This window comes from Eleginops maclovinus, chromosome 8, assembly GCF_036324505.1.
Source record: "Eleginops maclovinus isolate JMC-PN-2008 ecotype Puerto Natales chromosome 8, JC_Emac_rtc_rv5, whole genome shotgun sequence".
Taxonomy (NCBI): domain Eukaryota; kingdom Metazoa; phylum Chordata; class Actinopteri; order Perciformes; family Eleginopidae; genus Eleginops; species Eleginops maclovinus.
Window position 1 is genome coordinate 14,626,457 of NC_086356.1, and position 21,333 is coordinate 14,647,789.

General features: G+C 40.1%; 2 protein-coding genes across 2 annotated transcripts; one reads left to right on the forward strand and one right to left on the reverse strand.

Annotated features, from left to right (window-relative positions):
- Window positions 1-914: 914 nt before the first annotated feature.
- On the reverse strand, window positions 915-2,497 carry grp (gastrin-releasing peptide). Its single transcript, XM_063889959.1, has 3 exons — window positions 2,051-2,497; window positions 1,286-1,488; window positions 915-1,204 (listed from the first exon to the last, which is right to left on the reverse strand). The coding sequence occupies exons 1-3, from the start codon at window positions 2,202-2,204 to the stop codon at window positions 1,151-1,153; spliced, it is 411 nt and encodes a 136-aa protein (XP_063746029.1). The 5' UTR covers window positions 2,205-2,497; the 3' UTR covers window positions 915-1,150.
- A 5,907-nt stretch (window positions 2,498-8,404) lies between these two features.
- Window positions 8,405-21,296, forward strand: znf532 (zinc finger protein 532). Its single transcript, XM_063889787.1, has 9 exons — window positions 8,405-8,590; window positions 13,038-15,333; window positions 15,570-15,751; window positions 16,377-16,553; window positions 17,535-17,697; window positions 17,910-18,230; window positions 18,511-18,623; window positions 19,378-19,510; window positions 19,625-21,296. Exons 2-9 carry the CDS (start codon window positions 13,069-13,071, stop codon window positions 20,057-20,059), a joined length of 3,789 nt encoding a protein of 1,262 aa, XP_063745857.1. The 5' UTR covers window positions 8,405-8,590; window positions 13,038-13,068; the 3' UTR covers window positions 20,060-21,296.
- The last annotated feature ends 37 nt before the right edge of the window (window positions 21,297-21,333 follow it).

Genomic DNA, 21,333 nt, shown 5'->3' on the forward strand with positions numbered 1-21,333 from the left:
GCATTCATGTTTTTCATCTGTGAAAATCACATTTATGGAAAAATATTTGAGAATCATAAATTTGCTAAAGATTCGAAGTACATGAATACAGCACCCCTTAGTGGTGGATTCTCTAACTTTACTTGTTGGGAACTAATATCAATTAAACTTTTTAACACTAAATGCAAAACTTGTTACAAGGGTAAAGTCTATTGACAGTTTTAGGAGTTTAATTCTTTTTTTTACACTGAGATAAATGACTTAATACTGTCTAAACATGCTCAAATAAGGCCGATCATAAAACTACAAAGGTATCAAGTTTAAAAAGATGTAATTGTTTAATTTAAAGACAAAGAAGGGTGGTATAAAGAGGCAGCTTAAACTCCCAGACTTCCTCTCTTCCACTAGTTTGTCAACCCACTTACTTCCACTTCATTAACTCCAGTAAAGTTTATCCCATTCGCTCCTGGGATAACACTCATAATGATGGGGTGAAAGTGGCTTGTACCTCTATTGTTGGCCAATCATCTGCGACAAATGAGGACAGAAGAGAACACTTTCCTTTGGCTTTAAGAAAAGAAGATGTGTGCAACCAAATTGTTTCAATTAGCATTTCCTATTGTCTGCACCCCTGAGGGCTAATAATAGTCCCCGTCATCATTTATCCTACTGTCCTAAATACACACTGGGGTGTGTTTGTGTTTATTCTGATGAGGAAAAAGAAGCATCAAAGCTCACTGAATGGACCATAAACTGCACTTGTCATCTGTAATTATAATCATGAAATGCTTCAACCTAGTTTAGTTTCTCAAAATGTGGATAGCTTGCGCCGCCTGGTGGTACAAACTGGTTACTGTACAGGTGGAGGGAGCGTTGTGGGAATACATATTTTCATTATCTGGTGTCGTGCAAAGCATGATGAGACATACACAATGCAGTTATCACAACATTACATTTAATCCCCGTTCTCAGCTCATAACCTTGTCATGTCAGTCTGTAATCAAACTGCTGCATGATGTGCATATTAAAATATTTTAAATAAGTGATCAAATAAACGTGCATATGGTTTTCAGCGTACTCTTACAGCAGAAGAAAATATACACTTTAAATGAATATGTGATTACAGGGCACAAGTTTAAATAATGATGATTTGAGGGAGCTCGTCTTGCGTTCAGGTGGAGCCATTGTCTCGGAGTTTCAAAGCCAGAAGAAGCAGGTTGGACATCTATGAGGAAGTAATAAATCCATAAGATCTTGTTTTCAAATATGGAGAAACACTGATGAATCTGATGGCCCACACACTGACCTCTCTGAGATATTTGTCTCTGTCCTCTTCTCTCCAGTCGCTGTGCAGCACAAGCAGCCGGTCTGCAGGTTTCTGGTCCATTTGTTGCATCAGAGCCTCCAACAGGCGCTCTGTGACCCCTGCTGTTTCTGAGGGAGTGAGGTAGACACGCTCACCGTCTGACTCCTGCAGCGGCTCGATGCTCTTCTTTCCCATCAAATGACCTGGGGAGTTGCACCTTATGTTAAGCATGAGCTATTCTGTAAACAAATCTGATTGTTGTCCAACTGCAACATGATAATCTGTAATTAAACTATAATATTATCATTTTTAACTCACTTTCACAACATTGCTAGCCTGGATACAGCTCAATTTATTCAGTAGATGTCTCCTATTAAACTACTACTGAAGGTAGATGAATTAGAACACTTTTATTCATTTCATATCATTTATTTTGTTAACCTGTACAGTAGAAAAAGAAACATGTATTTCTCTATTACATGAAGAAGTAATGTTTTACCTAAAACAGGGATGAGAAAGCATATGACTGCATTATTATACATAATACATTAAAATTGCTCAATAATAAGATTATAAAAAATGCAAATTGGAGAAGCTACTATAAAGTATGCTAAATATCAAGGAGGTACTAATATGGTTTACATGTATTCTGATTTGAAATATTTAATTTGCATGTAATATAGTGTATATTTACCTAATAGATGAAGCAAATTCCAAACGAAATGTTAGTTTTACATTACATCTTAATGATGACATTTCTCTTACCTACTGCCCAGTGGTTGCCGCGTGGATACATTTTGCCCACCACAGCTGCAGGACTCTCGGAGCTGTGCAGCATGCAGGGCATTGTCGCCAGAATAATAAAAAGTGGCCACATCGGTCCGCAAGACCATGAATAACACACGCACACTCCTCCCATGTTATCTGTGGAGATATTAGATCTAAACAGCAGCTTTCTGTATCCTTTTTTCGCAGTTATTTAGTCTGATCTAACTTCAGAAAGCCTCCACCATACTCCGTATTCATTAGCTTGTCGATAGCGCAGCAGGGGGTAAAGTTGTCCAGCTGCAGACTTGTTGGAGTTACACTCCTGAAGCCTTTGATAGAACTGACCAATGATGAAAGTAAATGCCCCTCCTGATACCAATTGTACGTCAGCAGCTGTTTTTAAAAGTACCACGGTGATGAGAAAGTCATGATGACAAATTAGCATCTATAGCCTGTAATTATCGTTGCTCGACATTGTTTGTCTAGTGATTGCGGGAGGTAACGTCACTACACGATGATTGACGGGACTTCTGGGTAATGGCTTCCTTTTCATTGTGTGTGTAAAATAGGAATTATTCAGATCATGTATGTAAGAATAACTTGTAAAAAAAATTGTATGGAAAATTAGTGAAATGTAGTTTAGTATCAATAATTTAAAGTAATTAGGCTAACAAGATTCCCTTTGGGATGTTTGTGAAAAAGATCAATGAACTGACGCAGCAGAACCAGAGACATTGTCTTATTCATTCCTTTCATTGAACCTCTTTATTAAGACTTGCTACATTGCCCACGATGCACTTGACCGGTCTGAGATTTCAGGTGTGATATGCTTCTATTTGCAAATGGAAAGTCTGCAACATTTTCGTTCACATCTTGCAGCATCGACATAGCTATATAGGAACGTTTTTATTATTTCAAGTGCTACATTTTTATACTTTGCTATAATTTCTTAGGGGTAAACAAGTGAATCAAACAGTCTTGGCCGAAATCACAAACAAAAAGCTTTGAACCGTTGCAGCTTACTTGGATAGCATGTGAATTTTTACTGGAATGCCACAACAATAAAGTAAATCTTTGTTGCGTCCATGTTGTAACAACTTATGGCTGAAGCATCCATGTTGTTTACACATTCAGACTTAAAGTTGACTTAAAGTGGAAACAATGACTTGGCAGTTCAAGTGGGACCAGCCAAGGGGCAAGCGATTGCAAAATGGCTTTAGTGTCCTAGAGAACATGTGCCAAGTCTGAGAGGAACAACCTTGATGATGTCATTGAGGATAATATCTTCAACAGAAAGCCTATTTTACAAAAGGAGCATTTACCAAGCATTGAAGGTCTAACAGGGTTGAAACATGTAGGATCCAATGTTAATTGAGCCGGCCTTGGATTAAGTTTCATCAGTTCCTATCAAAAAATAAAATACATCATCTGCTTTAGGAAAACACCTTAAAGCTCCCTTGAACTCAGACATGCAGTCATTTGTCTGCATTTTCTTTTTTGGAGGATAATTTTATTATGTTGACTGTCTGTTATGTTGTCTAAATCTGTCTCCCACCTTAATACCAAATCAATGTATTATCCCTTTCAGCATACTTTAAGCTGAATGTGCTTAGTTCATATTCACCACTGGTAATGCCAAAGTGTGAAAGTAATCTATAACTTTATTTTTTCCATTCATCACTTTACAATAGAACAAAAGTATTACAGTATCACCAAATAAAGCATAAAAACTGCTCATCATGCAGAAGGTTTTTTTTTTTTTTTACACTTTACTATTGGATTATATTAGTGATTTATTGACAGATCCTGAACGGTGATGATGCATATTTATGCTGTCATATGCTCAGTTACAAGAATTTAACAATGCAGCATACGCCAGCTCGTTAAGCGTTGTCCACATCCTTTGTTGAGGCAGTTTATTACAGTGTATTTATCCCCCTGGAAAGGTCAACAGTGTGAATTAAGCTGTCCTCAAACACAGAGGAGCCCACGCATGTGCCTGTGGGAAATTCTCTTACTTGACTGATCCCTTTCATGACAGTATTGACAGACAGATTGCTGCAGGAGGAGAATAGATGCGGACAGATAAGGAGTCTACGCAGGTAGGTAACATTTTGTGTTGAAAAGGTTGGAGACTTCCTCTGGGTATTGTCATGTCAAAACCCCCCATATACAACCTATATTAAAGGGAATATCTCTGGCCAAGGATGACCTTAACAAAGCAGGATGAGTCACTTGTGGTCCGAGGCCAGTATCAGGTAGTGCCAACAGAAGACATTGTTTTGCTTTATTTAGCGTATTTGAGCAAATACAGCTTGATAAATCGCTAAATTCTAGGGATAACAATCTTACCACCTTCAATAAATCTGTTACAAGGAAAATACTTTTAAAATAATCTACAAACATTATTAAAAAGACTGATTTCTGGAGTTTCAAATATTCAACCTCCGTATAAATTCATTAACAACCACTCATGACTGATTGCCAGACCTTCATCACCTGCACTTGAGACCACAGAACTGATTTCACTGATTGACTGAACAACAACTATTAAACGTAAGAGTGAATAATGTCACACTAACTACGAAATCCTGTTTACCTCTAATTGAACTTCATTTGTTGGGAGTAGAAACAGCAGATGGCACTATGGGGTGAATTTAGGATTCACTCAGTAAATGTAATTTTATGATGAGCCGTGTCAATATAATACATTTTATATGAGACATGTATTATTACATGTTTATAAAAACATGAAACAACTTATTTTACTCTATAAATGATCTATTTTTACTCTAATTGTATGAAATATTAATACACAAAATAGAAATATTATCATGTTTCTGTGGGCTAATTTGATATATTCTCAACAAAGTGAACAATAAGTGATCTCATCCGCCTCTTCTTGTTTCTATTCATTCTTTTTCAATGTAATTTGATACAATAAGTGTTCTAATGGTGGTGTCAGGACCGTAATAATATTGCCTTCATAAAAAGTGAAAATGAGCTTTTTAAGAAGGGCCATTCAGTGGGAAAGTGTCAATTAAAATGGACAGATTGTCATTATGAGGTCTTTGCTGCTTGTCACAGTTATGACTAAACCCCTGACAGCTGTCCAATCAGAATCGTTGAAGGTAGATCTGGGATTTTAAAGAAAGATATTGTTTTTCTTTATTTTTTGTTAGATAAGATATGGAATGAGAAGATAAAACTAAAGCTGAAAACTAAAGCGTACAAGACGTCCTCAGTTAGGGCCCCTACACTGAAGATCTGAGACTTGCGGAATCAGAAAATATTTTTTGTCACTTTAAAAATACTTTTTTTTATGCAAGCACATACTTCATTTCAGTATGCATACTCTTTTTTCTGTTTTATAGTTTTTGATTTTATCCATCCCCATTTCAAAGCGCAGTTGAAATAGCCAAATTGCAGTTTTTTTCGTGTTTCAACCATGAAAAGCACGTTTCTTTGAAAACTGCTTTATATATAATGTATAATTGCTACATTATTAATAATTAGTTTATTTGTATATATTATGTAGATAACTCCCCAATCTTGGGATAAATAAAGTATCTATCTTCCATCTATCTAATATATACTGTATATATATATATACAGTGGGGCAAAAAAGTATTTAGTCAGCCACCAATTGTGCAAGTTCTCCCATTTAAAAAGATGAGAGAGGCCTGTAATTTTATCATAGGTATACTTCAACTATGAGAGACAGAATGAGAAAAAAAAATCCAGGAAATCACATTGTAGGATTTTTAATGAATTAATTTTCAAATGGTTGTGGAAAATAAGTATTTGGTCAATAACAAAAGTTCATCTCAATACTTTGTTATATACCCTTTGTTGGCAATGACAGAGGTCAAACGTTTTCTGTAAGTCTTCACAAGGTTTCCACACACTGTTGCTGGTATTTTGGCCCATTCCTCCATGCAGATCTCCTCTAAAGCACTGATGTTTTGGGGCTGTCGCTGGGCAATACGGACTTTCAACTCCCTCCAAAGATTTTCTATGGGGTTGAGATCTGGAGACTGGCTAGGCCACTCCAGGACCTTGAAATGCTTCTTACGAAGCCACTCCTTCGTTGCCCTGGCGGTGTGTTTGGGATCATTGTCATGCTGAAAGACCCAGCCACGCTTCATCTTCAGTGCCCTTGCTGATGGAAGGAGGTTTTCACTTAAAATCTCACGATACATGGCCCCATTCATTCTTTCCTTTCCACGGATCAGTCGTCCTGGTCCCTTTGCAGAAAAACAGCCCCAAAGCATGATGTTTCCACCCCCACGCTTCACAGTAGGTATGGTGTTCTTTGGATGCAACTCTGCATTCTTTCTCCTCCAAACACGACGACTTGAGTTTTTACCAAAAAGTTCTATTTTGGTTTCATCTGACCATATGACATTCTCCCAATCCTCTTCTGGATCATCCAAATGCCCTCTAGCAAACTTCAGACGGGCCTGGACATGTACTGGCTTAAGCAGGGGGACATGTCTGGAACTGCAGGATTTAAGTCCCTGGCGGCGTAGTGTGTTACTGATGGTAGCCTCTGTTACTTTGGTCCCAGCTCTCTGCAGGTCATTCACTAGGTCCCCCCGTGTGGTTCTGGGATTCTTGCTCACCGTTCTTGTGATCATTTTGACCCCACGGGGTGAGATCTTGCGTGGAGCCCCAGATGGAGGGAGATTAGCAGTGGTCTTGTATGTCTTCCATTTTCTAATAATTGCTCCCACAGTTGATTTCTTCACACCAAGCTGCTTACCTATTGCAGATTCAGTTTTCCCAGCCTGGTGCAGGTCTACAATTTTGTCTCTGGTCTCCTTTGACAGCTCTTTGGTCTTGGCCATAGTGGAGTTTGGAGTATGACTGTTTGAGGTTGTGGACAGGTGTCTTTTATACTGATAACGAGTTCAAAAAGGTGCCATTAATACAGGTAACGAGTGGAGGACAGAGGAGCCTCTTAAAGAAGAAGTTACAGGTCTGTGAGAGCCAGAAATCTTGCTTGTTTGTAGGTGACCAAATACTTATTTTACCGAGGAACTTACCAATTAATTCATTAAAAATCCTACAATGTGATTTTCTGGATTTTTTTTTCTCATTCTGTCTCTCATAGTTGAAGTGTACCTATGATAAAAATTACAGGCCTCTCTCATCTTTTTAAATGGGAGAACTTGCACAATTGGTGGCTGACTAAATACTTTTTTGCCCCACTGTATATATATCCATCTATTTACTTCAAGCAGCTGCTCTTTGCTGCTGATAGCCTACATGAAGAAAACTTGACGTCATGTGATTCTACCTCTGTGAGGTGTGGGGGGCACAACCCTCAGCCTCCTCCCGTGCACTCAATCTGTCACACTGTAGAGGCAGGAGGCACCACAAGGGCCTTTCATGATATGCACATATCCAACTGCCTCGCAGTGTATAAAATGCATTTGTGTTGTCTGGCGAGTAAATCTGGCTTTATTCTCTATACAATGAAGGCTAAGTTTTTTTCTGCAACATTCATGGCTGTTTTGATATGACTGTCAGATGTATCAGGGACTGGTAGCAGGCAAAAGAGAGACAGCTGAAAGCCTCAAAGCAGTCTTGCAGGTAGGTTGTCAAATACTTTTTGATCTTGTTTCATTTGCCACTTTATCTGGGACATATAGTGTGATGTCATGCTCTATTTTCCTCTTGTATTAATGTCATTTCTGTGTTTGTACTGTGTGGGCAACATGAATAAGCGAATCATCCTTATATTTGCATTTGTGAAAAAGCATGGTTATGAGTTACGATTTCTCACATGTAGGAAAATAATCATGCAGTGGTTGTTTGTGGAGTACATCCTTTCACATGTTTCACACACATGTTCGCATGTGCATTTGTGTCATTTTAATCAAAGGTTACAACACTGTGCTACCTAACAGGAAAATCGCAGACACAAGACTCACTGACATTGGACAAAACAGCATGCAGATGGAGCAGTTGGGCCTAAACAGAGGCCTCTGCTATTCACATTCATTGTTATGGAAAGGTGCAGGATTGAGACGAGTTATCAGCCAATCATATGGCTATGCTATGGCACCTGAAATATAGTGTACATTTTCAAGCCCTTACTATAACCTTCCCCTGCTCATTTCCTTTTCTTCCTCTCTATCTCCCCCACCTCCCTCTGTCTCCATATCCCACTCTCTCTCTTCTTCCTCTGCACCAGCTGCTGCTGCTGCTCCAGAGCCAGAGTGGAGAGTCCCCTCGCCCCCCTGCACAGACAGAGACAAAAGGCCTGATTCGCCTGCTGAACACTGCCCCCTTTCTCCATCCGTCCCTTCATGCACTGCACTAGAGGTGATGGTGGTTGTGGCGGGGGCTTCAGGAGAAAACAAGGCCCGGACTAGGACTAACATCTAGGACTCACCCAGTGAAGGAGAGTGTGCAGAGGGGGAGGGGAGGAGGAGGAGAATGGGGCAGAGTAAAGGCAGGTGCTGAGGCCTCTACAGGAAGACTATTTTTCTCTGAATATCTCTCAGAGTGGAAAAAAATCTGAAAAGGGTATGCCACATTTAACTATATATGCATGTAGTGCATGTTTTTATGTGTGTCTCTGTGGTGGCATATGTGGGCAGGGGTGGCATGCGTTTGGGGGGAATCTGGGGAGAGGGTTGCATGAATGGCCTGCGTTTGACCACGTCCGATTTTCTATTCGGGTTTTCCTTATGTATATATAATAGTGTTGGTGTAATGCTGCTGTAGGCTGCATGAAAGTTCTTTATATTTCAGAGGGACTACCAGTGTGCCTTGCCTATAACTATATAGAGACTATATTTCCTGGTTCCTTTAATTTTGATTAGGTAAATATCAGCTGTTATCAGTTGTTTTGAATATTACCTCTTGTAACCTATTTTTTGATTTACATTGTATGATATTTCTCACCTTTTTTAATTTGTGCCCATGTTACTGTGCTCACCAAAACATAATCTCTTTGTGCAGGGCTGTGATTTTGAGGCCTACATTTACAGCAGTGCAAGCAACCTGTGAAGTAAATGTCCTCTCAATTGCCTGTCTATAAAGTATCATGCTGTTGTTTCATTAAATCTATGACAATATGTCTAGTTTGGTGTAAAATCATGCAGCTTTTCAAAGGAAGTGGGCACACTGCTTCTGCCTGTGTGTTTTCTGAGGCCGTATTGCAGCACAGGGCTTTATATTGGGTGATCGGAACCAGATGAAACCGGTTTGAGGCAGACTGAGGGCTGACAGGAACAATGCCATCTCTGTGCTCCACTGAGGGATAGAGATAGCCCAGACTACTCCATGGCAGCCCTTCACTGCTCAGCCACTTGCAACCATGTTACAGGCAGAGACCCTCTGCTGCTGCTACTCGCTGCAGGGTGGATGTCGGCGCAACGCGGCTCATAGCGAGGGGGATTTGAGAAGGGCAGAGGGCTGGGGGACATGGCTGGCTCGGAGTTAGCAAATCTGCAGTCTGAAGTCTCACATACACACACATCCGAGAGCATGATCTATCTGTCCGTCTGTTTGTATGTATGTGTGCTGCTAGTCGTGCAGAGAAGGACTAAGGGGGATCCCACCACCACTCACCAGATCCCTTGATGTAATCTGAACCTGAATTCTGGGCCTTTACTCAGTTGGGAAGGACTTTTTTTTCCCACCTCCAGAATGGTTGGGGTGGGTGGCTTTTTGTGGTTAGTTGTGTTGTAAGTATTTGTTGCAGAAAGGGAGGAAGGAAGGGTGGAAAAAAAGGGTTGGCTAGTGGCTGGACAGAAACGAAGGCAAGAGGGTGAGGAGTAGCTGACTCCCTTGCATGTTTCCACCATTGTTGTTACACATTCACGTTACTGGTATTGTAGTTTTACAGTGTGTCGAATTCAGTTGGTAATGATGTCTGTTAAACTGCTACGGTGTTCATTTTTCGTTTTTATGTAACCCATTTCCTTTCTTCATCAGGCTGCTCTTGCTGTCATGCCTGTGACTAGGTGTTTTTTTCCAGCAGGCCTTTCTCTCTCTGCTGCAGCCTCACAAAGCTCAGCAGCCATTTTCCCCCTCACTGCATTTCTTTCCTTCTCTCTATGATTTTGTTCACGTCATTATCGCCACTATCCCATCATCTGGATTGAACTGAGAATTCTTGCTTTGTGAAACCAAAGATGAGGCTTCAAGATGTGTGTGTAGATTTGAATGCATCTCTATTAAAAAGCAGTATTGGTATAGCTGCATGTGCTGTTCAAGCAAAGCTTCACTACAGCTGTTTTTTACATTGTTCACTTTTTAAAGAAAAAGACTGGTTTTGTGTTGCTCTCAACGCAAAGTTTTACTGACCAATAATGTATAAGATATTATGCTAAATAAACATGTTGTGTTTTTCTTGAGTCGTTATCCTATATCTTTTCCATATGCCCTTATCCAAAGTGTTCTCTGTCATCAAAGTCACATTAACATCCTTCAGCTTAAAGTTGTTGAGATGTTTGATTCAACACCAAAGCAGCTAACTACTATTCAGAAAGTACACACATGTTCAATATTGTTCCAGCTACTTGGACAAGTTCCATCGTCGTCCAGATGATATATTATTAAATATAATTAAAATATAACTCTGTGAAGCCTCTCTTTCCAAGAAAATGGAAATGGGTAACAATGGCATGCTGCAGAATACTTGTTTTTCTCCCCGTTTAAACTGTTCAATTACAGCACTGCTGACTATGTGGTGATTGAATGGGTAGGCTAAATGTTCTGTACCCACATTCACTTCATCAAAATGTCAAATCTACCCCGTGTGGAGCAACAAGTGGTTGCTGGGGAATTAACACAGAAAAAGAACAGTGAATAATGATTAGTCATTGTATGTCAATTGTAAGATGTGCACGTGTTTAGGCACCACAAGGCTGAATGTATTTCACACAATATAGGCAAATATGAACTGGACTAGTACATCAGTGGCTTCTACCCAAATAACAAACATTTCCTTAAACAATGTTGTCAAATAAGTGTATTTGTATGTATTATTTAGTTTTTTTCACAAATGACACAAATGCTGAGCTAGAAATAAACATGTGTTAGGCCTACACGATACGATATAATACAATATGATACGATCTCAGCAGGAAACCGATGGACTGTCCACTCCAGGTAGGGAATGAGGCCTTACCTCAAGTGAAGGAGTTCAAGTACCGCGGGGTCTTATTCTCGAGTGAGGGAACAATGGAGTGTGAGATGGGCCGGAGAATCGGAGCAGCGGGAGCGGTACTGCAGTCGCTTTACCGCACCGTTGTGATGAAAAGAGAGCTGAGCCAGAAGGCAAAGCTCTCTGTCTACAGGGCCATTTTCGTTCCTACCCTCGTCTATGGTCATGAAGGATGGGTCATGACCGAAAGAACGAGATCGCGGATACAAGCGGCCGAAATGGGATTTCTCCCCAGGGTGGCTGGCATCTCCCTTAGGGATAAGGTGAGAAGTTCAGTCATTCGGGAGGGACTCGGAGTAGAACCGCTGCTCCTTTGCGTTGAAAGGAGCCAGTTGAGGTGGTTCGGGCACCTAGTGAGGATGCCACCTGGGCGCCTCCCTAGGGAGGAGTTCCAGGCATGTCCAGCTGGGAAGACCTAGGACCAGGTGGAGGGATTATATCTCTTCGCTGGCCTAGGAGTGTCTTGGAATCCCCCAGTCAGAGCTGGATGATGTGACCAGGGAAAGAGAAATTTGGGGCTCTCTGCTGGAGCTGTTACCTCCACGAGGATGGACGATTCGATATAATACAATATGAAAGGATACGATATGATACGATACAATGATACTTTATTGTCTGATCAACTCTGGAGTTGTCCTTGCATCGTGGCCGCTCCATTTGCTATAACCAAGTAAGAATAAACCAGATGCCCATGGCATGAACTTAAGTAATGCCATTGTCTCTCAACATTTTCCAACTGTAATATTAATTCTCTAAGCCATCATAATTGCAATTATAATAATCATGTATTGTCAATTTGTCTTTAGGGCTAGGTCAAATTATTTTATTGGTTATACCAGAAAGTATATAGGATAAAGTCAGTGTGTACTGGAGGTTTACATTATATTGTATTGTGCTTTGGATCCTTTTTCAGTACAGAATTGAGAACAGTAATTATGATTTTATAAACGTATCAGGCAGTAAGTGTGTGATATTCTCAACTTAAAGTGAGGAGATGTGTTTAATATCCGTTCCCAGAGATGTGCTGATTTTATATTACCGCGAAACATCGAATGCACAATTTATACTGACTGGAATGTACATCCCTCCTCCTCTAACATATCATCCAGGAAATTAAATTAAATCTTTGAAGAACTATTGAAAGTTTGTTGTATTTCCTTTACAGCCTAAAATAGCATTGTTTGCACTTTTATCATCCAAAAACACGTATTTTCTCCAGCAATACAGATGATAACCACAACCCTATTACAGGGGCCTTGGTCCACAGAATTTGAGAGAATTAAAATAAATGCCACTAATTTAGTACATTTTAACCCAAAGAAAATTCCACTCTGAATATGAATAACCTGGATATTTCCCATCACTATGAGAACAAGCCTAGCCCTAATGATGGACTTAGTGGGATGGTATTCAATATATGTGTAGAATAGAATCGGAGGATGAACGTTATCTGAAGCATTAATATCTATGAGAATACAAACATTTCCATTTAGAATAACTATGATCAAAAACAAAGGTACCTGTTTTACAGCATGATCATTGCTGTAAAACACATGACATTCAACATGAGATAACAGGGGATCAACTATAATATAACACAATGTTGATCTTTGATGTGCTTCAATAGTTTGTAGGTAATATATATATATATATATTTATTGTTTCTGACTGCAATATACAGAGTATAACGACTCTCCTTCCAAAATGTGATACTGTATAATGAAGTATTTTAAAGAACTTATATCACCACGTGTAGAGAAAAACTCATCATTCTACCATTTCATCTGTGTTCCCCAGGTGATCTCCTCATTAAAACTGGATCAGGACCATGGGAGATATGAAGACGCCAGACTTCGATGACCTGCTAGCAGCTTTCGACATCCCGGACATGGTGGATCCCAAAGCTGCTATTGAATGTGGCCCTAATGATGACCATGACGGACAGCTCAAGCAGCCTAGTGATGGGGTCACTACCAATGATGATAAGTCCCAGAACCTGTCCACAGGACATGACATTGGTGTTAGTGTCATTGTCAAGAACATACGAAACAAAAACACTAGCAGGCCTAGAGAAACCATATCAGAGACGGATGAAAAGGTCTGTTCCAAACACAATGCTGCTAGCATTGGCAATGGACTTCATAATGGCTTTTTGCCTGCAGGACAACCTGGTAGCCTTTACACCAAGAACGGATGGAAAACTCCTAAGATGGAAGGACAGTCAGCTATCAATCAATCACCTACATTAAATCAGTTCAGCCCCATCTCAAGTGCTGAAGAGTTTGATGACGATGATAAAACAGAGGTAGATGACCCTACGGACAAACAGGGAGGTCAGTCAGTCTTTAGGTCAATGACTAAGACAGAGAACCCAAATAACAAGTCTCCTGTATCAATCGACAAAGTTTCCAGCACAATTGGGAACCAAAAACCTGATAAAAAAAACAACATCAGAGGCACTCTGGGAGGTTCCAAGTCTAATGAACTCCCGCAATTAGGTTTACCTGAGGGGGAACTAAAGGAAATTGTCCTCAAGTCTAAAGGTCAGGAGTGCAAGGAAGCTGGAAAACAAATGGATCGTGTTAATGCGTCCATTGTGTCCCAAGTCCAAGCCAAGTCCTCTTCAAAACTTTCGTCTTGTATAGCGGCCATCGTAGCTCTCAGTGAAAAAAAGTCTATTGCAACAGACTTGACTGTTTTGGATTCTCCAACAACAAAGAAAGAACTAGCCAATAAAAATACCATAGCTCCAACAAAGCCACACGAGCTGGAGTCAGCCCTAGAGTTTGCAAAGCGACTGCTAACAAGACAACCAGACAGCCCCATTAGTGTCATCAGTGAGGGTAGTAGTAAAGGTTCCCCTGTCTCAAGCAAAGATATCCCAACGGTCATCCCCAAAGTCAGGATCAAAACAATCAAGACGTCATCGGGCCAGATAAAGCGTACTGTCAGTCGAGTTGTGCCAGAGTTCAGTGCAATTTTCTCATCTCCTACAAGACCCTCTCTGCCAACCACAGTATTATCCACCTCTGGAGGCCCTTCAATTGAAATAACCAAGCAAATGACTATTAAACCTGTAGCGACAGCTTTCCTGCCTGTCTCAGCAGTCAAGAACACTGGTTCCCAAGTAATAAACCTGAAGCTAGCTAACAACACCACAGTCAAAGCAACTGTCATCCCTGCTGCATCAGTGCAAAGTGCCAGCAGTGCCATCATGAAAGCCGCTAATGCCATCCAGCAACAGACTATCATGGTACCTGCCTCCAGTCTTGCTAATGCCAAACTTGTGCCAAAGACATTCCATCTTAGTAACCTCAATCTTCTGCCTCAGACATTATCTCCTGCTGACTGTGATCTCAAACAGGCCCTGACCTCCAAACAACCACAGCAAGTCAAGCAGCAGAAAAGTCTTGCTGGCCGGGCCTCAAAGCAAGTCTCCACTATTCAAGTGTTCACCAACTCTCAAAGCTCTGTAGTGGACGCCTTCAATAAAATCCTGAGTAGCATAAACCCTGTCCCTGTGTATGTCCCAAACCTCTCTCCACCAACTGCAGCTTGCATCGCTCTACCCTCACGTGGCTACAAGTGCCTGGAGTGTGGAGATTCGTTTGCTCTTGAAAAGAGCCTGACCCATCACTATGAACGTCGCAGTGTGCGGATCGAAGTCACCTGCAACCACTGTGCCAAAGGTCTAGTGTTCTACAACAAATGCAGCCTCTTGTCTCATGCCAGGGGCCACAAGGACAAAGGGGTGGTCATGCAGTGCTCACATCTAACCCTTAAACCCATACCTGCAGATCAGATGATAACTACATCACCCTCATCAGGCCCAGCCAACCCAACTGGCACCATCTCCAACTCCCAAGTTCAAGCACCCACCAGTCAAATCCCAGGACGAGTTGCCGGTGAAGAGTCCCAAACTACAGTGATTTCAGCTCCATGCAGTGCTCCTCTTGTGGCAGCCATGCCATTGGGGGATGATTTTTCGAAGGTCTGCAGGCACAGCCTAAAATGCTTGGAATGTAACCAAATGTTCCAGGATGACAGCTCGCTAGCTATGCATTACCAACAGGCAGCGGATTCCAGTGGGCAGGTTAGTTAATGTTATGTGTGAACTGCTACATACTATGATTCCAATATGAACCGTTGTTCCAATTCATTTCGGTCATTTGGGCTTTCACATTCACAGTACGAGAATTTCTACTTCTTGATTTAATGATATCTTCGTTAAAATAAATAACAGAATCCTTTATGCAAGATAATCCCTCATATGCTGGGTGCAATGTTTCCAGTGCCAGGATAAAATGCAATTTCTCCTATTATTTTCAGAAAACATGCACCATCTGCCAAATGCTTCTCCCAAATCAGTGCAGCTTTCTGTCACACCAGCGAATCCACCAGCACAAGTCTCCTTACATCTGCCCCGAGTGTGGCGCCAGCTGCCGTTCTGTCCACTTCCAATCACATGTCACCAAGAACTGCCTGCATTACAGCCGTAGAGTCGGCTACCGGTCAGTCTACCCAAATAAAATCACTGCATTTATTATTTGTATTTAAGTTTTCTCTCGTTCTTTTTCAACTTTCATTTCCAAAAAATGTCTTCTGTTGAAGTTGATTTTTTTGAATAGTCTGAGCTGACATATGGACGATTTTCTTCCTTTACACAGTAAAATGTCAATTATAATTACAGTTATTATAACATTACATTTGTCTCAGCTTGACAACCCTTGTAATGGGAAAGGGAAATTATTCACAATGAAACTTATGGGGGAAAATTGGACACTCACAATATTTATGTGAATTCAACTAAGATATAAACCATTAAAACTGAAAACCCAGTATCTGACCAATGACGGTTCAATTATGATTCTGATCCATTACAATGTTATAAAAATCAACATCGATTTAACATCTAAATGTTATTTTTTTATTCAAGTCTGGTTAAGGTCATTTCCATTTTAAACGGTTCTTCCATTTCTTTCGCAGAAAATAAAAATGCATATGGACCAACAAAAGTTTGTGTCTTATACCCACCAGCACAAAAATGGAATCTTATAGCAGATACATCAAATCATGTCTTAAACTGAAATTCACTAATATAATCTAACCTATACCTCTTTTTCTTCCTCCCTCCAGTTGTATCCACTGTAGTATGATCTTCGCTGATGTTGTATCTGTAAAGTCTCACATCCAGAGTTCTCACTGTGAGATCTTCTATAAATGTCCTCTCTGCCCCATGGCCTTCAAGACTGCACCTGGAACGCACTCTCATGTGAAAACACAGCATCCAGGAACGAAGGCAGGAGAGCCCAAGTAGGTCAAAAGCACTCTCTGCACTTAATATTTGTATAAATGCTAATCTAAACCACATCTATTTTGTTTGTATGTTCTGTTAAAGACTGAATTCCTGTTACGGCCAGTTGTTGTTTTGTTTTGAAGTACACCAAATATATATCTCAATGCAAAACTAAATATTCTAATATTTCAATTTAAATAGACTGCAATACACAAATAACACAGCGTCTTTTTGTTGTCAACACACATCCACACTGTCTTCCTTTTACAGAGGTGCACACCATTAAACCGAACACCCACGTCCAATTGATGTTTCAAAGGAAATTCATCCACCCTGCATCATGAGCAGGATTTGTGGGTTTTAGACATGGTGGCTTATCTCGGTTCTTTCCACATGGCAACCTTTCACTGACTTACATACCATCCATCATCACAACTGCTGACGACACAGGTGCTCAGGAGCAGGTGTTTGTGTACCAATGTTTGGGTTTGGCCTAACTTAGAGCTAAATCAACCTCTGATGTTAAGGAGTACTCCAAGTACTAAAGCATTCATTTCAGTATGATGATCTAAACTTTTCTTTAGGTCTGTCAACGTTGCCAAGTTATTGCTCTTGATTAATCTGGAAACCTGAGAGTGTTAAACAGAAATGAACACAAATTAATTACATTACCAAGTTCATCCCCGATCTCCTCCCATAATTCCATCCATTAGTATTTACCATTAATTGGCTGGACTGACTGGAGACCACTAGAAACAAGTAAGAAACATCACTACCAAATAGCAAGTACCCTTGTTCATTAGTTATGGTGAAAACTGCGAAAATGGGCCAGTTTCTTGAAATTGCACAGGAGTGGGATATAGCGGACAAACATTAGTTCAACTTAGTTGAATGTTGAAAAGCCTAACCATTTGCAAAAGTAACAACCTTGTTGTGCATTTTGAATTGAAGTAGCAGGGCTTTTTTTAAAGACACACATGTTTTTATCTCTCTTTCAGGATGATCTACAAGTGTTCCATGTGTGATACCGTGTTCACATTGCAATCCCTGCTCAACACGCACTTTGACCAGCACATTATCAATCACAAAGTTTCAGTGTTCAAATGCCCTGACTGCTTCATGCAATACGCACAGAAACAGCTCATGATGGACCATATCAAGGTGGGGGTATAAAGCTATTATTTTAGGGAATCTTGACGATAATATCCACTGATTATGTATGTATGATTATTTTTTTATTTCTTGTTAACTGCTTTCTTGATGACTTAATAACCTTAACACTTTTTTTTAATACCACAAATAATGACGGAAATCATATCAATGCTGAGTACATTTTTGGTTATGATTTATAAGCATGTGTTGATCCTTTGCAGGCCATCCATGGAACCCTGAAAACCATTGAGGGCCCACCAAACCTGGGCATCAACCTTCCTCTCGGCACCATGCCTACAAACTCTAATAACAACATCAGCAATAGCCCCAAAAACAATAATAACAACAAAGATCGGGGAAATGTACATAGACAAGATAAGGGAGAAACTAAGCCTCCATCTTCACCTTTAAAGAAAACAAACAATAACTGCTCATCGGACCTTAAGATCCCCCCATGCACAGGATACACATGTGGAGACTGCAGGAGCCCCTTCAGTTCCAGGGAAGTCTTTGTGGCCCACATGAGGCACGAACATGGAAAGGTGAATATTTGAAACCATTCTCATTGGAAAGTTTATGATTTAAACAACAACATTTTTGAGATTCTGCTTAAGGATGAAAAGGAAACAGACATATTTTGAGAGCTGATGCCATTGTAATTTAAGGAAAGCTCTTTTACTTAAATAAAATCACTATAATACATCAATGACAAGAAACTGTATAAGAACTCTAGGATCCTGCATTACTATTACTTAATTCATTATTTCATGTTGTATAACAAATGCATTGAAGTGTGATTGGTTAATGCCTTTTCCATTGCAGATACTCAAGAAACACCCTTGTCGGCAGTGCGACAAGTCGTTCAGCTCCTCGCACAGTCTCTGCCGACACAACCGTCTCAAACACAAGGGAATGCGGAAGGTCTACACATGCCCGTGAGTACACACACCACTGTTGTTTAAACCACACGTTTTTCAAATGATCTCCTAACGCCATTGTTGTTGGTTAGGCATAGGCACCAAAATAACTGGGGTAGTCTTAGGGAAAGATCATGGTTTGGTTTATAATAAGACTAGTTGATCTTGTTATCATGGTTACCATAATAAAGACTTGGATACAGTGAGCGAAAAAAACTGCTCTCGTGGTTAGAAGAAACCAATGTTGACTGTCGTAGGAAATAGGTAACAAGTTGTTGTTGTCCAACATTATGTTTGTCGACCCATCTATCCACCCTGACATCTTTGTGTCCCTCAGACTTCCTCTTATTTTACTACCAACAGATGGGTTGTCGTCTCTTAAATGTACACATTAGTCATTTTTGTATGCTAGCCTAAATGTCTGATGTTCTTGTTTTTTATAAGAGGACTGTCTTATTTTTGAAGAAGGTTGAAAAGAAGGTCATACGAAGGACCAGGATACAAAAATCTATAATGAATCTTGAGCAGTTGGTGTCAAAACTTAAGAGGCATGCATAGTATCCATACAGCAGCCAAAATGACTGCTGCTAATTTTGGAGGTTTAAGTGTGGGAATGCAAGTTTGTGAAGTCCTCTTGCTTCAGCTTGCATTCCTACAATTTAAAGTGAAATTATTCTCCAGAAGTTATAAGAAGAATGAAAGCAAATGTACCCTGTGCAAGTACTAGCACGCAAAAGTCAGCTGTTATTTTTATTTGCTTGTACTTTGATAGGCACTGTCCAGCTCTCAGTCCTCCGTTCAGTAAAAGAGTGCTGCTGGATCAGCACATTCATCTGACTCATGGGGTCAAAGAGGGGAAGACTGTCAACTCGGATAATACTGAGGCTTTACCGGACAAGGATACGGTACTGTGGCATACACGTGTCAACATAATTTTGTTAGCAGGAAGTTAATCTTTTTACCCTACAAGGGATTTTCAGGGTACTGTCAATCCTAACTCATTTACATTTTCTGTGCAGACCCTCAGCCCCAAAAGGAAGCAAGAAGAGGAAGAGGGGTCTTCAGGCCTGACGCCCAGGGGCTCTGGCTCACAGCCGCTAAAGAGGCTCAAAGTGAACATCATTAAAGTTCACCAGTGTGCCGTCTGTGGCCTCACAACTGAAGACATCGCAGCTTTCCATGAGCACATTCCCAAGCACAAGTCTGATGGCTCGTCCTACCAGTGTCAGGAGTGCGGCCTGTGCTACACCTCCCACCGTTCGCTAGCCCGACACCTCTTTATCGTACATCGGCTGAAGGAGCCGCAGGGTCTTGCCCGATACAATGGACGGGGCAAGGACGACGATGAGAGTCAGAGAGAGAACCAGCTGGATGTTACAGACGGGACACCTAACACCAAATGCAAAGTGTGCGGGATGATGTTTGAGACCGAGGAAACCTTAACACCCACATGAGGACACATGGGATGGCTTTTATAAAGTCTAAGAGGCTGAGTGCGGCTGAGAAGTGACACATTTAAAGCACTCCAACTCAAGCAAACACTGTTGTTTTAAACTTTACAGTTTGTAAAAACAGAAAACTCTCAGTATTTAATGCTGTATATACATTCATAATGTACAAGCAGGTTACTACAGTACAGTATACCCTTAAACATATGTAATACATGTCAAAATTACTTTATGTTTAGGATAGATTTTTTGTACACATATATGTTTATAGGCTTTGAATATATTGTTTTATAGAAGAGCTTTTTAAAATTTATTTTAAACAATTTCCATTGTTCTTGCTAGGGCTAGATAATATGTGGATATATTGATGTAATGGGATTCATTCTCACACAGTCAGCAGTGTTAAAAATTGCTAATGTAAAACAAATGTCTGTAAGAAGAAACATGCACATATAAAACTTTTTGGGAGATTCAGGTTTTCCCATTGCAGTACATGATATACACTACCCAATGTCCTCAGTTTCACTTAACATTTGAGAAAAAGATTGGCATCAAACATTCATTATGTATTAGTTTTTGTTTAAATTCATGAATCACTAATAATTCTCTCAGAGCCCTCCTTGCCTTTTAAAATCAAACTGTGCTCTGGTCTCCTAATAAACCCAGATATTATTGACCCTAAAACAAAATCTCTGATTCCATTTGAGCTGATATAGAATAAAATATCAAAAGATATCAGACAAAGATAACATCTGTCAGCTGCATATAACTTTGTAAAATGTGTGTTATTTATATATCAAATACCTACACAGCAAATGTTAGAAATCTGTTTAAAACAACCAGTTGTGTGAATGACTATGCCAAGCATTAATCATCAGAAACAGGAGCCTTTAACAAATACCCGGACCAAATATGAAAGAGTTTATATTTTTGGACAAAATGTGATATATGTATGGCAGCTCTTTAAGTCACTATTAAGTCAAACGTAAATGTAAACTGGGAAACTTAATTATTGATAAAAGACAACCAGTTCAATTTAATGAACAATAACTGCAAGATGTGATAATCAAAAGATTGTTTCCCCTTGCTTTCTATGTTCCAATCATTCTCAATATGTTTTTGGATAATAGATCTGCTACTTAGACAATGAGACATAACTGTCAGGTGCTGTGAATCTGCATGTGAGAAACTGTCTGTCAATCATTTGTTGAAGCGAATGTATCTTACTGATGCTGTTTTTAGACATGTCTGATGGCTGTGTACAAGCTGTTATTTAAGTC

Excerpts from the sequence above, each read along its gene's own strand:
- grp (XM_063889959.1), bottom strand. The coding sequence starts at position 2,204 with ATGGGAGGAGTGTGCGTGTGTTATTCATGGTCTTGCGGACCGATGTGG. Across the intron at positions 1,489-2,050 it reads CGGCAACCACTGGGCAGTAG|GTCATTTGATGGGAAAGAAG; the intron begins GTAAGAGAAATG and ends GCAACTCCCCAG. Across the intron at positions 1,205-1,285 it reads GAGACAAATATCTCAGAGAG|ATGTCCAACCTGCTTCTTCT; the intron begins GTCAGTGTGTGG and ends ACTTCCTCATAG.
- znf532 (XM_063889787.1), top strand. The coding sequence starts at position 13,069 with ATGGGAGATATGAAGACGCCAGACTTCGATGACCTGCTAGCAGCTTTC. Across the intron at positions 16,554-17,534 it reads ACGAAGGCAGGAGAGCCCAA|GATGATCTACAAGTGTTCCA; the intron begins GTAGGTCAAAAG and ends TCTCTCTTTCAG. Across the intron at positions 18,624-19,377 it reads CGGAAGGTCTACACATGCCC|GCACTGTCCAGCTCTCAGTC; the intron begins GTGAGTACACAC and ends GTACTTTGATAG.